Source organism: Lutra lutra, chromosome 12 (assembly GCF_902655055.1).
Source record: "Lutra lutra chromosome 12, mLutLut1.2, whole genome shotgun sequence".
NCBI lineage: Eukaryota > Metazoa > Chordata > Mammalia > Carnivora > Mustelidae > Lutra > Lutra lutra.
In genome coordinates, this window is record NC_062289.1 from 27,455,766 (window position 1) to 27,473,020 (window position 17,255).

A 17,255-nucleotide genomic window follows, 5' to 3' on the forward strand; every position below is an offset into this window, starting at 1 on the left:
TGAGGCGGATGGCCCTCTCTGGTCCCAGTTTAGTATTCTGTAATGTGAGAGGGTGAGTGGGAGGTTAGTTGTTTTTCCCAGCTCTGATGAGGGGAGCCGGCCCTTCAGCATAAAGCCTTGGGCCAGACTTTGCCAGTCCTTTTTGTGAGGGACCCACGGGTCCTGCAGAGATGGGAGATGAGAATGAGGCTGGTAAGCCAGGAGAGGTGGGTGGGACACCATGCATTGGGGGGTGCCAAGGTTATTGGGAGAATCAAATGCATCTGTGCTTGCTCCAGCCTGAGATCGTATCCGATCTGTGTTGCTCCTGCTGAGCCTCTGAGCAAAGGAACCCAAGCCTCTCCCTGGTACCCCCATATACCAGCTTTCCACACTTCCCCCGGCCCATCAGGCTGAGGATCAGTATTTCTGGGACCAACACTGCTCTTTCCCCAGAAATAAGCTGCAACCCCCCAGAAGAAGGTTTCGAGGACTCAAGACTCCCCCAGAGTTTTCTCTTTCTTCAGTGTCAGGCTGGGTTGCTGTTCTGACACAAGTTCATTACTCCGGGTCTTCTTCGCCCACCAGGGCTTGCAGAGCTGATGTTCCCACTCCCAGGGCCTCCAGCTGGTAGAGGTGCCATTCCGCACGTCCAGTCTCCACCTCCTCTTACTTAAGGTTGAGTAATTGGTTGGTTGGTTGTTTCATTCATTCATTCATTCATTCATTCATTCATTCATTCATTCATCTGTTTGTTCATCCAGCAAGCATGTACCTGACCTTTGGTGTTCAATATTAATAGCCACTCGACATGTGTGGCTATGGAACCCTGGAAATGTGACCAGTCTAAACTAAGATGTGCTGTAAGTATAAAATACATACTAGATTTCAAAGACATAGGGGAGCCTGGGTGGCTCAGTCAGTTAAACATCTGCCTTTGGCTCCCGTCATGATTCGGGGTCCTAGTATTGAGTCCCACATCAGGCTCCTTGCTCAGCAGAGAGACTGCTTCTCCCTCTCCCTCTGCTGGTCTCCCTGCTTGTGCTTGCTCTCTCTGTCAAATAAATAAAATCTTTTTAAAAAATAGATTTCAAAGACATAATATGAAGAAAGATGTAACCCATCCCATTGGTTTTTAAATTATTATATATTGAAATGACAATATTTTAGATGTATGAGGTTAATAAGAATATATTATTAAAATTCATTTCAACTTAAAAAAAAGATTTTATTTATTTATTTGACAGAGATCACAAGTAGGCAGAGAGGCAGGCAGAGAGGGGGGGAAGCAGGCTTCCCACTGAGCAGAAAGCCCGATGCGGGGCTCGATCCTAGGACCTTGAGATCATGACCCGAGCCGAAGGCAGAGGCTTAACCCACTGAGCCACCCAGGTGCCCCTCAACTTTTTTTTTTTTTTTTTACTTCTTAGAAAACTTTTTATTTTGAGAATTGTAGATTCACATACAGTTGTAAGAAATTATACAGAGAGAATCCGCGTACCCTACTCCTGTTTCCCAGATGCTAACATCTTGCAAAATTATAGTACAATATTATAACCAGGAAATTCACATCGATACAATCCATCAACCTTACTCAGATTATACTAGTTTTATATGTACTCATTTGTGTGTCTGTGTGTAGCTAGTTCTATGGAATTTTATGATGCATTTGATATTTTTATTTTAATTTTTTTGTAATGTGGCTATCAGAACATCTAGATGACATCTGTGGCTCCTGGTGTATTTCTATTGGATAGTACTGCTCTAGTCTCTGGTTGCCAAGATGTATGAAACTCTGCTGTATACTAAGTGCCAGGTGGGCTGGGGTTCGGGCACAGAGAGACCCCCAGGGCCTCAGATGACGTGGAAGCCTCTTACATGGAGAAAGGAGGGTACTCGTTTGGCACAGAGTGGGGGCTTCAGTCCTTCCCACCCGGGTGCCTCTTCCTCAACCCCGCCCTCTGCCATGTCCCTTCCCTCCTCTACAGAGTCACAAAGGGTCTCCCAGTGACCCACAGAGCCAAGCTGGAAACCACGGGCCAGGGCTGAGCATCTGAATGGAATCTTGAAGAAAGAGTAAGGTCTCACCTTGGAGGATTAGAGAGGGACCCCAAGTGTATGGTCAGGGCTGCTGTAATGGTACCACAAACTGGGTGGCTTCAACTGAGAGTTGCTGTCACATAGTTCTGGGGGCCAGATGCCTGGGGCGAAGGTGTCAGCAGGGTCGGTTCCTTCAGAGGGCTATGAGGGGGGGTCTGTTCAATGCCTCTCCCATGGCTTCTACTGGTTTGCCTGTGATCTTTGGTGTTCCTTGGCTTCATCTTCACATGGCGTTCTTCCTGTGTCCGATTTCCCTTTTTTATAAAGACACCAGTCAGTCATATTGGATTAGGGGCCCACCCCACTTCAGCATGACCTCATCCTAATTTAACGAATTACCTCTGCAGTGACCCTATCTCACAGGGACTGGGGTGGGGGAGGACTTCAACATAGGAATTTTGGAGGAGCACAGTTCAATCCATAAGAGCCACAGGAATGAGCAGGAGCAAAGGCTGGTGCACGAAATGACTGGAGAAGTTCAGCTGGAGGGGGCTCCCCAGGGTTGAGGGAGAGTGTGGGCTGCTAACCTCGGAGAATCTGGGACGTGTCATAAGATGGAGAAGATTGAACTAGTGGGAGCTCATAAGAGAGTAGTTGGAGTGAATGAATGCATGAGTGTTTGAGGGGACCCCCATGTGTCCTCATCGTTCCACTGCCCTCCAAGGAGGCAGGGGGTCCCCACTCTGTTCACTGTGGTCCACCATTGGGGGCCTTAGTGCCAGAGGACAGCTGGAAGGTTGTGGGTGTATCCCCAACCCCTCCCTCACCCTGTGTTCCTCCTGCAGCAGCCTCTCTTGGAAGGGGTGGTCTGGAGCACCAGCCCAGGGAGCACAATGTTTGGATATGGGCCTGGGGGGCCCAGACTCCTCTGCGGTGTCTAAATGGGGGGTGGCAAGGTGGTCTCAGAATTATGCCTGGAGCTTGTCCGGTTTCTCTCTCTCTGGACCCCTCCCATGGCTGGGTGTCCCCGTGTGTACCACCCTCCACCCCCATCCCTGTCCTAGCACTGCCAGTATCGAGACCCCTGGGCCCTGGCCCAGCCGTTCCTTAGCCAGAGGCTTCTGCAGGGCAGTGGACGGTCTTCAAATCCAGGAGCCTCTATCTGCTCCCTGGGCCCATGCATTCTAGGCCTAGGGACTCTCAAGGAGGCCAACCCTCTGCCACCTCTGGGCAGGGCCACTGGGGAGTACAGGCCCCCCTCCTCTCCTCTCTCAGCAAACCCCCACCTGCAGCAGCTTTTCTGTTGCCCCAAATGAAAGTCTCCACAGGTGAACCCTGGGGTTGAATCTACTTCCCTTTCCCCCCGAGGTTCTTCTGGGGAGAATGTTACCATCCAGCCCTTCACAGAGAAATACCATGAGTCACTGGTGTGTCAGGAATGGGGACAGGCAAAGGAGTATGTGGAACCTGATAATTATGCCCATTAATCCCACTGAAAAGGCTTCCCAGCTGGCAGGCACTTCCGCTTGGGTCTGGGTGGGAAGGTCCTGGCAGCTTCTGACCAGCTCCTTCTGGAGACCCAGAGAGGTGGAAGGTGGGGGAGGGCCTAGCACTCGCAGGCTCCCAGGTGGCCCAGCGGAATTTTCTTGGCTCCTCAGAAGATGACATGGTCCCATCTCCCTCTTAGATGACTTTGAGGGAATGCAGAAATGTGGTGCTGCTTCTCTGAGCCCAGGCCCTGTCACCTGCCCTGATTCACTCAGCCCCAACTACATAGACCCTCTTGCCAACCCCAGAAGAAGCCATTATACCCCTCAGGGCCACCACAGGTGTTGGTTCTGGAATATTCTTCCTCAGGAGCCACCTGTTGCCTCATCACCCACTTCCCGTCCTCTCCATTTTACCTCCTCAGAAAGGCCCCCCGACCACCCAGTGTGGAATGGTACCTTCACCACCCCAAACTCCTTATCCCCTTTGCCACCCTTAATTTTTCCCACAGCACTGTCCACATCTGACACACTAAACATCGTGTCACCTGTTGGCTTATTGTCACTGTATCTGTCTCCCTCTGGTAGCAATTGTCATCGGGGCAGAGCCTTTTTCGGCTGGTTTGTTGTTGAACCCTGGCACCCAGCCTGGCAGGGCTCTTTGATAAATACAGAATAACATAATAAATATTTGAAATATATCTGCCTATATAATAAAATAAGAATAGCTTGGAGATAAAGGAAACATATCCTCCGTCAGCTGTGAGGTACGACACAAGCAACTTGCTGATGATTGATGGAAAAGGAGTCATACCTTTGATTTCACAAACTTGGTGTGAAAGGAAGAGTTTGTTTCCTTCTCTTCTTTTAATTGAGCCTTATCCACCAGCTGGTGGGAAACTGAGTCTATCATTCCCAAAGGACCTTCCATCCACACCTTCCCCCCACCACTCCAGGTTTGTGGAGAACAGTGCAGTTGGGGGCTCCCAGGGCCACACCAGCCTTAGTCAGTCTGCTCACTGCTCTCCGGAGGCTCCCAGAGCCATGGGTCCAGTCTCCAGGGGTGCCCCACACTGTGGTCTTTCTAAGGTCCTGCTGTCTGTTTAGAGGGAGATGTGGTGGGGGAGCCTCAAAGCAGGAGGCAGGCTTCCTGGACTTGAGGCATCTTCTGCCCCCCTCCTAGACCAGAAGGCCATGACTTCCCCTCCTGGACGCCTAGCACAGTTTCTTCAGGGAGCTGGGAAGCTTTCAGCCCCCACAACCCTCAGGGCCCTAAAGTAAGAGGATAAAAAGCCCAGCTCCCTTCTCGGAAAGGGGGAGGGAATAAATAATTCAATAGATTATCCTCCCACAAAAGTTAAGTACTGGTGTTTTCTGAATGACTTTCTTCTTTTATTATTTTTTTCCCCATGGAGTCAACTCAAGGTTGTCCTGGCAATAATAGCAGGTCGGGCACTTACAGTCCTATTGCTGGCTTTGCCAGTGGGCGAGGGGAAGGGGTGGTCACAGGCTCCAGGGACCGCACCCCCGTGGGCTGCCTCGGTGGGCGTCCCCTGCAGTGCTGAGCTGGTCTGTTTTGCCTGAGCCAGCCCCCAGGACAGAAGACCCTCAGGTGTGCTGCGGGCAGCAGACTCCTGGGGATGGGATCCAGGACATCTTCTGAGCTGCGACAGATGAGGCACACTGTCTCTGTGGACAGGGGCCCCCAGAGGTGGGGGTGGGGCAGGGGTCCCCAGACTGCATCCAGCGTGCAACATGGCGCATATAGTCTGCACAGTGTTCCCACTTAGAACTCATGGACGCACTTAAACACTGGGGCGACCTAGACGCCCACGGAGGGATCTGGGTAGGCATCGGGGAGACAGCTCACCTCCCTGATACTTTGGTCAAGGACTCTGGGGGACATCCTAGACAGCGCTCCTCGCTTGAAAGATGCCAGAGAGTTATGCAGATTTGCCTCAGGTTGCTCGGCTCAACAGTGGCAGCTCCGGGTTGAGGGGACAGCAGCTCCGACAACCATCACCGTCCCCTCCCCTCAGCTTAGAGGCTATTTATTATCAAGAGTGTTATTAAAAATTTTTTTCTCCTTCATTTGTCTCTTTTCCCCTGAGTTTACCTCCTTCCCCCCTCCTTTTTTTTGGCTATTTGTTTTGTTCTCTGACTTTGAAGTTTAAGGTTTTCTCACATGCTGGTTGGTGGCCTGTCATTGCCTGTTCATACTTCAGGGCAAGCCAGTCTCCAGAAGGTTCACCGGAGCTCTGTGAGGTGGGCACTGTCTTAGGACAGTGGTTCTCGGCTGGGGGCATTTGGCCCCCCCGGGGATGCGTGGTGACCTCTGCAGACATTTGCGATCGTCCCAGTGGGACAGTGGGGAAGGAGTTGCTTCTGGCATCCAGACAGTAGAGCCTGGGGGACACAGCTCAGCCCTGCATTCCTGCTCTCGGTGGCCCTGGGCCCCCAATTTCAGAGCCTTCTTGAGTTGTGCACGTGGAATAGATTGCCCCATAAACAGCGGGGCTCCACTCTCTCCGGTGTGGGGGACTTAGTTACCCGTCTGCTCTTCGTCTTCCGTGGACTTGTTGCTGGCCCCCCTTTCCGTCACCTCCTCTCCATGATCGCATCCTTATTTATTCCTTTGCTATCACTGCAGGCAGGGCTGGGGACGGAGCAGAGATGACCATGGGTGTTGAGTCCCTCATCTCGAACCAGGAGGTGTATCCTTATGCCTCGGAGCGCCGGATTTCATTAAAAGCTTTGCAGTGTGGCCTCTGAGAACAGCCAAGCGCTGGCGAGTGACAGCTCTTTGGGTCTAAGTCTCCAGCGCGGTAGGGGGAGGGCTGAAGTACGCACCACAGAGGAGATAGCTATGAAGAACGCACCACATAGGACCTTGACCTCACTAAGCCTCAGTTTCCCTGTGTTTACAGTGTGTAACCTCAGCTCTGCTGGGAGAGGCGGAAGGAGGGCACGGGTGAAAGTGAGCAGAGAACACGATACAGGGCTGTGGTTTATGACCGTCCCCCTCGTGGGTGGGCATCCGCTTTATCTCCAGTAAAGGTGTGATCACGGTGACATGTCCCTCAGCACAACAACAGCAAGAGGCACTGTGGTTAGATGGGTTTCATCGAGTGTGTGAGCCTTGAGTACCAACTGCCTCGTTTTCTTGCCAGAGGCCTCCAGTTTGGCTGGCAGAGTGGCGACCCGCTGGCCAATTGGACGGGGCTCTTTAATGTCACGGACAACCCAGCAGTGCAGAGCGGCAGTGACTCCAGCTCCAGGTACAGACCCCAGTGAATGGCCTGGGAGGGGGGTAACCTCGTCCGCAGGTGGCCTCATAGCCCCTGCCCTGCAGTCCACCCCCAGAACTACCCTCAGGGAAGAAGCAGGCTCAAAGCTCACTGCGTTTTGGCATCCCGCCTTGTCTCCTCTGACATGAGGGCTGAGGGCTAGGACCCAACCACAGCACAGCAGGGACGTGCTGGCCCCTCTCAGTCAGAGAGCGGGGAGCTGGAAGGGGTGCAGTGTGGGTCTCAAGCTTTCCTTGGGAGTCGGGGCTTTTGCTTCGTCCCTGCTGCAGGGGTTTTGGAGGCCGGCCTGCAGGTGTGTGTAGGTGTGTGTGTGGGTGGCATCCGGGGTGGGCATGGGGCATGGGCTCTGCTCCTTGGATGTCCCACTGCACGGGCTGTTCCTACTCTGCCCCCAGGCGGGGCTGACCTTGGCTAGGGAAGAACCATTCCCTCAATGTCAAATGCTGAGATTTGACATTCAGACCATAGCATGGTTTTCCCTTACTGCTCTGCTGTCGGGTTGGGCATGAAACAGTAACGCAGGGCACTCTGTAAACCCAGGAGCTCGGGGTTTGTTGGATGCATGAAACGCAGGGTGCTCCACTGCAGGACAATCAAGGCGGGGAGGGCAGCGGGGGGAAGTCTTTCAGGCAAGGCAGAATGCTTTCTCTGGGTGTGGCTGGAACTTGCCAGCTAAGGGTTTCCAGGGGCCAATTAAGTTGTTCGGGCCCTTAATTTTTGCATTTCTCAGGATGCACGGACTCTGAGGTCTGTTTCCCTGGGAAAGTGGCCTGAGTTTTTGTTGCTGTTAATTCTGACACTGAAACATTAAACTGACCCCACAGAACACACAGAAGAGAAGTAATGTGTTTTTCAGGGACCCCTCCCATGTGTATGATTCTGTTCGGTGCTTTGAAAAACTAAGGATGTGGTTCCAATGTCAGAAGAATGTCAGCAGGGGCAGTGTTCACAGACAGGCCTTAGGGTGTGGACCAGTCTTGGGGACCCGGGTCTTATCCTGGCCAGTTCTTTCCATATATGTGTGGTGGAGCCCCAGCCAGCCGCTCGGCCCCTGGGATGTCACCCGGGAAGAGCGGGGTGTCCAGAGTTGTCCCTTCCTAAGTGTTGCACCTCCGGTGTTGGCCTTTCTGCTGTGTGATTAGCCCGCCCAGATGGGGGGTGTTCTAGGTAAGCCCACAGGTGTCTGCCTTCCTGGGACGCACTCTCTGAAGAACTGCCCGAGGAGTTTGGCTAAAGATGCTGATCCCCTGAGCAAGATGGGACAGGCCCCTGGGAGCTGTCTCTGCGGGGAGCGCCCTGCAAGAGCTCTACTTGCCCCCTTTCCTGTTGCGGCAGACTTTCCCTCTCCTTCTCTCTCTGCCTTGTGTTGCTGATTTCTCTACCTTTCCGTTGACCTCTTCTCCCCTCTTTCTTCCTGCCGCCCTTTCTTGCTCCCTAATTCCTGCTTCCCTCCCACCTCCTTTCTTCACTACTCCCTTCTTCCCGTCCCTTCCCTTTTACTTTCTGCCCCCTCCCAGTGACCCTGGACAGACACCCCCCCCCGCCCCATTCCCTGTCACCCAGGATCCCCCCGAGTCAGAGCCACCACTAACTTCTAACCATTTGGTTTTAGAACTAAGCCGCCCTTTCTCCAGCGTGCTCACCAGCTGAGCTCATTTCCTCCTGGGGAGCAGCCGTTTGACCCACACCCCCCTTCATCATGGAACAAATGTGATGAGCACACAGCCCAACTTCTTCTGGGACAATTCCAATGTCAGATCGCCATTTCGGGTTGATCACACATGTGAGAAACCGTAATGTGCATAGTTCGCAGGTGTAGGAAAGAATGGTTAATGTCATTAGAACTGAACCATATGTTGGAGATCTACCTTCCTACCTACCTTCCTTCCTTTCTTTTCTCCTTCCTTCCTTCCTTTCCTTCTTCCTCTCTCTTTCTTTCTTTTACCTTGGTTTAGGAGTAGCTTCTGCCGTCTTCATAATGGGTAGGACAGCTCCTGGCAACAAATTTGCAGGGCTGGGCGGGGGGAGTCTCCTGTCGCTGTGGAAAAAACATCATGGCAGTGAGCAGCTCTCCACGCCCGGATTATGTGATGTGCTTTGTGGTATTATTCAGCCACTGAATAATTCAGCGCAGGCCGTATTTTGCTCTCTATAGTTGTGTGGTGTGTCGTGGTGTGTCGTGGTGTGGTAAAGTGTGTTATTTATTATTAACACGGTTGGAGGGGAAGTCAGGAGTTACCATATATAACCAGAGGATCAAGAGAGGCAGAAAAAGCAAATGACTCATAAACTGTATATTCAAACAGGAGCCATGGGAGAAGGAGCAGGTCCAAACGATTGGTCTGGAAAACTCCAAATAAGACCACAAAGAAAATCCAGGCCAGACAGTGCTCAGAACGGCTGCGGTCAGGTCCTCCCCTTGGACATGAGCTGGGGGAAGTCCAGGCCAAGTTAGAAAGTGTGTGCATTATAAAATATACATCGACATACGGCTTTATTAATTTCAAGCATGAGTCTAGAAGCGTCCGTGAGAGTCCTTGGGGGAACTGTTGTAGTGAGCAGATAGGAAGCTGTTTGAATCAGCAAATGCTGCTATTCAAGTGGGTGCCTTGAATGTGAGCGGGAAGGTCTTTGAGGACAGTTCTTCCCAGGTCTGGGCTATGTTGTGTCTCTATCTCCCACACTACGCAGTGATGGCGCTCCTTCACCTTTGAGCCCTCAGCACCCAGACTGGCACCTCGCATGCAGAAGGAGCCCAGTGCATGTTACTGGAATAAAAGAATGAATTAAGCAGGCGCAGAGTAAGGGCTGTTGGTTAAAAAAAAAAAAAAAAGCAAACTTATATTTCAGGGTTCCCAAATTCTCCCTTAGTGATGTATTCCTTTGAATAAACCTGTCTCTGGCACTGTCTTTGAAAATTAATCCCCAGCGGGGAAGCGCTTTGAATCATAAACTCCTTCCCAGTTCGGAATGATGGGAGAACATTCTCTTGAGAAGAGCAGGGAGTAGGACCATCGGAGCAATCTGGGCAGCTGGGTGGGAAAGGGAGCCTACAGGAGGGGGAGGGGGCCGGCTCAGAAGGAGAGAGAAGCAGTGAAGGCAGAGTGTACACTCCTGCGATAGCTGAGAAGCCTTCCCAAATGCCGCCCACAGAGCATCACTGCAGATGAGCTGGTGGGGAGGACCCATGTCCTCTATGGCCAGCTCAGTGCCTCGAGCCCTCTGGCGGGGCCCCTTGCCCGCCTTCCCAGGGTGGGCCCAGAGGGCTGGGAGAGGCAGTAGCACCCTTAGCAGTCATAGTCCTGCAAGGTGGGCAGTGTCGCACCCACTGTCTGAGCCTGTCCCAGGGAGAGGACCGAGTCAGAGGGGCTGAGGGCGGCTGGGCCAGGAGTCCTCCCAGGTACTGACCCTGAGTCAGGCCCATAGTCACAGCACAAAGGGCTTCACTCAGCTTCTGCTGCCTGGACCCTGCTCCACAACAAGTGCTTATCGTCCGGTCAATATCCACCTCACACTCCACCTCCTCCTTGAAGCCTTCCTGGATAGCCCCCTTAACTGCACATTCCGTAAGAAGTGTCTGCACGGAGAGCTGTTTCTATCATCTCACACACAGTCAGCTCTCCAGCAAGTGCACATGAACTTCTCCATGTTTGCGCAGGCGTTCCCCAGATCCGGAGAACTGGCCTGGACCATCTGTGCAAGCATCGCCGGGGCCCTCCAGACCCTCCTGCTCCAGATACAACCCACAGATGTCCTGGCTGGTCAGTCTCATCGGCCCCTCTCCCAGATTCTGTACAGCCTCGGCCCTCCTGGGCTGTGGTGCGATGGCAAGAGGCAGTGCACAGAGTACTCTCTCTGAGGTCCAGAGCAGAGCTGGCTCAGGCTGCTGCCCATCCAAGTTGCCCGTGCCTGGGACAGCACTGACCCTGCATTGCCGGCCTTCCAGGGTGGGCTGAAGGGGACTTCCAGAGTGGGAGGGTAGCACCGGCCGTGGGAGAAAAGAGCCAGCCCCCAGCTGATGACACAGGAGACTCTGCCCCACTGAAGAGGGAGCTGGGTGCGTGTCCAGGGCCTGGGCCGGAGCCCTGCACTCCGGGTGCGATCTGCATGTGTGTCTAGCAGGTACTGCGCGGTGTGGGCCTTGGGGCAGTGACGTTTCAGAGCTGCGCTTCAGTGTAGCACTTATTAGGCTGTAGTCAGTTGTTTATAGTTGTTTCAAGATGGTGTATAATGAGGCAATAAATTGCGCCACACAGATGGCGAGTGCACCAGGGGCTCAGCGTGGACGTCAGAGGTGCTTCTGTGGAAGGGCAGGACCTGGCTGGGATATCGGCAGGTGATGGCCACAGCCAAGTGCTGTAAAGGCTGACTGTGTGCCCGGCACTGTTCTGGGTGCCTGCACCTGTTCCTGCCCTCAGTCCTCACCCTCCAGTGTTTGAGGTGGGTCCTGTCAGTGCCTTCCTTTTCCAAATGAGGAAACTGAGTCACCACTTAGAGGTAGTGGCTGTTGGAGCTGGCACACAGCATATCCTCCCCTCCAGTCTCGGGGCTAAGGCCGTGCAAGACAGACGGCTGCTGCTTCCTGGGCTGTGGACAGGTCAGCCTGGGTAGGGTTCAGTGTCCTACTCCATCTTTAGGGTCTCTCCTCTCCCCACCCCCATCTTCTGTGTCATTCTCCTACCTCCCCCGCATCCCATGCTTAGTGCTTTCTTGATTGCTACCCCTGACAAATGCTTCCTTCTACCAGCTCCTGGACATGCTACATTTCAGAGAGGAGCCCCTGGGGGCAAGGCTACCCCAGGGGAAAGAATTTTCCATGGACTTGGAGGTGTGGTGACTGTTGCTGAGGGCCTGCGTCTGGGCCCCTGACTTGTGGGTGCGGGCTGGCTTAGCATAAGCCTCTCTGGTCAACTTTCAAGTCTGTGGGAAAGGACAAAAAAATGAAAAATAAAAGAGGGATAGAGTCCTTGGGCTCCGTCCAATGGGGGAAGAGTTTGGAGAATCAGGTTTGGCACTGTTCTGGGCTGCATGCTGGAAAAGCCAAACAAAGATGGAGCAGCTTGCCCATCTCCTCCCATGTACCTACAAGGGCCTCTGGTGGCCAGCGGGCAGGGGGCTGTCTGTGGAGGCCAGGTTGTGGGTGTCCTGGGACTCGTCAAGTGGTGTTGACCCATGAGTCCCCCTGGTCCTCAAGCTTTGTGGCCCTTGGTTGAGTCTGAATTGAGTTTCTTGGACAAATAACCACCTAGGTGAATGGTTCTGTGCCCTAGTTTCCCATTGGGTAAGCTCCTGTCTTGTTCAGTCACTAGTGGGGTCACCTGAGGGGACCTTCTGGATAGAGCCAGGCCCCAGCTTCACCCCGACTCACAGCTGGGTATGAGCACTTCCTTCTATGGGCCTCATTTCCAGATCAGGTGATCAATGGTGACTGCCAGGGCCTCACCCCAGGTCAGCTTCCAGGATGAAAAGGAAAAGGGGGCTGGGGTCAGGCTGGGAGGACCCAGCATCCACCCGGAAGCAGTTTAGGGGTGCCCATATGGTAGGCACATGGGACTTTCCCAGTTTCCCACTCTGCCTACCCGTGCGTAGCCTACACCACCTACAGCTAGGGCCATAAGGCTGTGCTGGGATGGGGGTGATGGGGTTCACAGAGGCTGTCCTCCCCATGCAGGCCTCCTCCTGTGGCATGTAAACCTTCCCTCCCTCACCCTCCACTGGGGCCTTCAGCGCCTCAGAGATCACTGAGGCATGTTCCTTCTAACTGGCTGGTTCTTCACGTGTTGGGGGAAACGCCCTTCTTGCTGCCTCAGCCAGGACCGAGTCTTCGCGCACTCCCTGTCCCGGTGTGGGTGGGCTGTGGCTACGGCAGCCCACAGATCCGGGGGGCTCGTAAGCAACAGACTGTCTCTGGCCGCTCCAGAAGCTGCATGTTGGAGATCTGGGTGACAGCGCGGTTGGGCTCTGGCGGGAGCCCACTCTGGTGTACACACTGTCATCTTCCTGTGGTGCCCTCACATGGTGGGAAGACCACAGGCGAGCTCGCTGGGGTCCCTTTTATAAAAACCCTGATCCCATTCACGAGAGCTGCACCCTCATGACCTCATCACCCCCCAAAGACCCCACCTCATGGCCCCGAGTGCTCATCACACAGACTTCCACAGTCACTGTCCGCAGGACCTCCCACTTCCGTTCTCACCTCAACCCACGCCAGTGGGGCTTCTGCCTCCCTGCTCCCCGGAGTCTGCTCTTGTCAGGGTTACCAATGACTGCCTCGTCGCGAGGTCAGTGGGACCTTCTCTTTCTTGGCGTTCATTAGGTCTGGTCAGAGCTGACCCTCTGTCCTGGAAATGCTCTCTGCTCCTGGCTGCCGTGTCGGTGGGCTCTCCAGGTTCTCCTCCTTACCACAACTCTCCTTCTCAGACTCCGTTGGTGCCTGTCTCCCCTGCCACCATCTGAAAGTCTGTCGGAGCTGACCACAGGCTTGCCCTCTGCCCGCCACCCTCCCCTGAGATCTCGCTAAGCCCTTTGTCCCTTGACCCTGGAGCGTGTGTCTCTGACCTTGATGTCTGCACTGGGCTGCAGACATGTGACTCTGACTGGCTACCTACGATCTCTTCTTGAATGTCTAACAGTCTCAGCCAGCTGCACGGGGCCTGAGGAGCTTTGGTTCAGACCCAGGCTGTTCATCTCCATCATTCCCTCCTCTTTCAATGTCTCTGTGAACCAACTAGTTGTCTAAGATAAAATCTTAGGAGCTACCATTGATTTCTCTCATTCCTTTTCACCTTTGCAGTCTTGCCATCAGCACATCCTGCTGATTCTATATGGAACTCGCGTCCTGCTCTGTCTCCTTCTGGCATCTCTTTGCTGCCTCTTGGCACAGTCCACCAGCCCACGTGCCACCCACGTCCCTACGGCGGCCAGAGGGAGCTTTCACGTCAGGCCGTGTGTTTCCGCTGCTTCAGCGCACTGCTGTATCAAGTGCCCCCCCAGCCCAGCTTGACCCAGTGCTGCTCGCCCCTGGGCCTCAGTTCCTCTCACCGCGCACCCCTGTTCCTGCAACCCCACTGGCTTTGTCTATCCTCAGCATGTTTGTATCTGCTTGTCGTTCCCTCTTGAATGCTCTTCCCGCACCCCTGCAGATGGCTCCATCTCTGTCCGGAGAGGCCTTCTTTGACCTCCTACTGCCCTTCCAGGTGCCCTCCAGCCCCCTCGCCTGCTTTACTTTTATGACGCTCATCCCTACCTGGCCCTATGTTGCATTTGTATTTCATGTGTCTCCTGTCCTGGAAGTCCGTGAGGGTGGGGGCTTTATCCGGAGTGGTCGTCGCTGCATCCTGGCCTAAACAGGTACCTGGCACGTAGTAGTGGGTCAGTATCTCTTCGGTGAGCTGAAGGGGAGAAGAGCCATCCCCCGAGGGGCCTGGCGTGGCGGTGGGGGTGTTGCCCGGAGAGCAGTGTAATAAGGACTGAGCTGGGGGCTGTGGGCGCGGCAGAGGGAGGGCGGGGAAGGCTCTGAAGGGTAAGCTGGTGGCAACCAGAGAGACACAGCGAGGAAGAGGGTCCCCGACAGAGACACCCCTCCGGGGAGAAAAGAGTACTTACTCACACCCTTTGTGCCGGAAGGGAGAGAAGTGCCTCAGAGGGAGCAGAGGTGACCAGTGGGTGGGAGCTAAAGGAAGAGGAGGCCAGGAGGATCCGGCTGTGGCATGGGCCCCTGGGGGCCCCTGGGGGCAGCAGGGTGGTAAAGCAGGGTGGGAGCAGCGGACGGCCACTGCTAGTTTGGACACCGGGAGGTGGGCTGGGTTTTAACAGGGGAGTTCTTCAGGGCTCCCTGGTCTGGTTCAGAAGGGAAAGCCACCACATGCGACCTCTTGCCTGGGCTATCTAGACACTGGATCAGGGGCCCCGAAGAACCTCTGGCCGCAGGGGGGAGGAGGGACAACCCCAACCCCCGCCCGATGCCAGGAATGACACTGCAGCAAAGTTCATACCCGGAGCAGATTAACCAAAGGACTATCAAGGTTGTGTTTGGAACGTTGGGCTTTCTTAGCTTCCAGCTCTGATATTCAAGTACCTCTGCAGAGTCCCATGGACAGATGGGGAAATTGTGGCCCAGAGAGCCAGCATCTAGTCAGGGGTCCGAGCCAGCTCTCTTCACGCCCTGGGAGGGGAGCATCTCCTCCTGGCACCTGTGACCTGCTATTGTTGACAGCTGAGCCCTTCTCGAGTCTCTCTGTTCCTGTTAAGGAAGACACGGCAGTCCTTTGAATTGTCAGGCTGCACTTTGCAGACTTTGATTTCTGTGCCTGTGCGCTGATGGGTGGAATGCTGTCTTGGGATGGCAGCTTTCCTGGCTCTGAAGTCGCACTGAGCCCCCTGATGGGGAGGGGGCTGCTCGCTGAGAACCGCTCCCTGCACCCCATAACAGTGGCTTGTCAGAATCAGGGAGAGGGAGTGGACTGCAGCGATGGAAGGACACGAATTCTGGGCTCCTAAAAGCTCTGGGTCCCCTTTCCAGTGCCCCTATTTACTAGCTGAATGACTTTGGGCAGGTTGCTTTACCACTTGCTATCTGAGTCTTTGGTATACAATGGGGGAAACAATGCCTACCTCATAGGGCTGTTGGGAGGATTAAGCAGGACAAAATTAAGGAATCCAGTATCAGGCTGCCACAGACAGTTGTGCAGAGTGGGCACTGCAGCACTGCACAAAGATACCCAGCCAACGGTCAGGTAGCTCACTCTCGCTTCACAAGTCATGTGACTGCCCTGTGGCTTAATTCACCTGGAGAAAAAGGTACTTTTTCCTAATTTGCACAGAGGTGTCATACCCTTTCCAGGTTCCTACATAGTGTGGAATAAATAAACCATTTTGTGGTCCCCTGAGATTCTGCACGAGGTTTGAGAGGAGCCCAGGGGTGCTGATTGCTGAGCTGGGGCTGCTTCCTTGCTCGATGGGCTGGTGGAATCTTTTGCAGGACATTGGGACCTCCCTGGGCTCCTGTTCTCTTGAACACCATCAGCACCTGGGGAGGAAGGGCAGCGTTAGATAGGAAGCCGAATGCACGAACCTTATCTTGTACCAGCCAGTGGTGCCAGGGCTCAAAGTACCGTGGCCTCCAGGAAAGACCCCATGGCCCCAACAAAGCTCTGGAGGGGGTTCAGGCCAAAGGAGAGCCTGCTGAGGGGCAGGCTTACAGAGAAAGCCTGGCAGGGATGCACGTGGGCCCCTGAGCATGCTGCAATGAGGCCTCCTCCACCTGCAAACCTAAAGCCCAAGTCTGGGGAAGAGGAGGAGGACTGTTGTGGTCACCTCTGCCATTGTCTTCTCACTTAGGAGAGGCTGTCACCCGCTGGTCAGGCAGCCAGGGCTGCCCTACCCCCCCCCCCCGCCCGAAGTCCCTGAGGGCACCGAGGAGGGGCAGGACAGACACAGCTTGGTGCCAGCCCCGGAGGTGGCTGCCGGAAGCCAAGTGGCATCTGAGATGAGCTGGACTGCCGGGCTGACCGGCTGAGACTATTTATACCTGCGAGGTGCTAAATGTGCTGCAGGCCCCTCCTCTCTGAGCTGGGCAGAGATCATCTTTCGAGAACTGGAAGAAGAGACAGTGACTAACTCACCTTGAGAGGCTAATAGAGTTGAGAAGGTTGGAGAAACTGCTTTTCTCAATCTTGTAGCAGGTTAAGGAGGAGCTTGTGCTGTTTCGAGGGAGAGCTAGGACTTAAATAAAAGGGCATTTACTGGTGATTTCCAATAACACGAAAATCATAACCCCATTACAGGAAACATAAAAATACAGAGAAGTATTTTAAAAATTGTTCATTGTCCCATTACTCAAAGAAACCCACCATTAGTGCCTTGTTACGACCCGTCCCTTTGCCCCACGCATTCACATATGTACGTCCCATTCTTTTGGGACATCAGTTTTGTAACTTGCATTTTCCACTCAGCATTGTCCTGCAAGTATCTTCCCATGTCATTCCACAAAGAAAGTGGAAGCCTCATTTTTGATGTCTGCATAGAAGTCTGTGTCCAGGCCAAACAAGGATTACCACGGCTTTTCCCAGAATGCCATGCTTGGGTGTCCCGTCAGAAGCAGAACGCGGGGGGACACTTGGAAGCCCTCGTTACAATCTCCTTTCCTCAAGTTCATTATCTTTAGAGTCAGGGATGGAGAAGTGCAGCCCAGAGAAGCAGAGCCCAGGCAAGAGCTATTATCTCCATTTTCAGCTGGGAAAACCAGGGCTTTCGCCCCAGGCAGGGAGTGATTCTGATGGCTTGGCCAAGGTACCATGGGGAGTGTTTTCAGGGTGGCTGGGCTTCGTTATAGTCGTGCACGGTGAGACACACAGACGTGCAAGTCACTGGCAGGAAGGAAGAGGGTTTTATAGTCATGCTCAGAAGCAGGAGGCACACCACACCAAACACTGGGGAACAC

The 17,255-nt window shown here is 54.0% G+C and overlaps 1 protein-coding gene across 7 annotated transcripts in view; it reads left to right on the top strand.

Annotated features, from left to right (window-relative positions):
- ST8SIA5 (ST8 alpha-N-acetyl-neuraminide alpha-2,8-sialyltransferase 5) overlaps window positions 1–17,255 on the top strand; it is a 61,988-nt gene that overhangs the window by 10,413 nt on the left and 34,320 nt on the right. For 5 of the 7 annotated variants that reach the window (XR_007121976.1, XR_007121977.1, XR_007121978.1 and 2 more), the window contains exon 2: window positions 6,677–6,784. The exons of 1 other annotated variant lie outside the window; for it this stretch is intronic. Coding sequence is in view for 1 of the 6 variants with exons in the window: in XM_047698146.1 (XP_047554102.1) it covers window positions 6,677–6,784 (108 nt within the window). In the remaining 5 variants the exon portion in view is untranslated. Of the gene's footprint in view, window positions 1–6,676; window positions 6,785–10,480; window positions 10,576–17,255 lie in introns of those variants that run through there. One more of the 7 variants, XM_047698148.1, reaches the window with a different exon arrangement.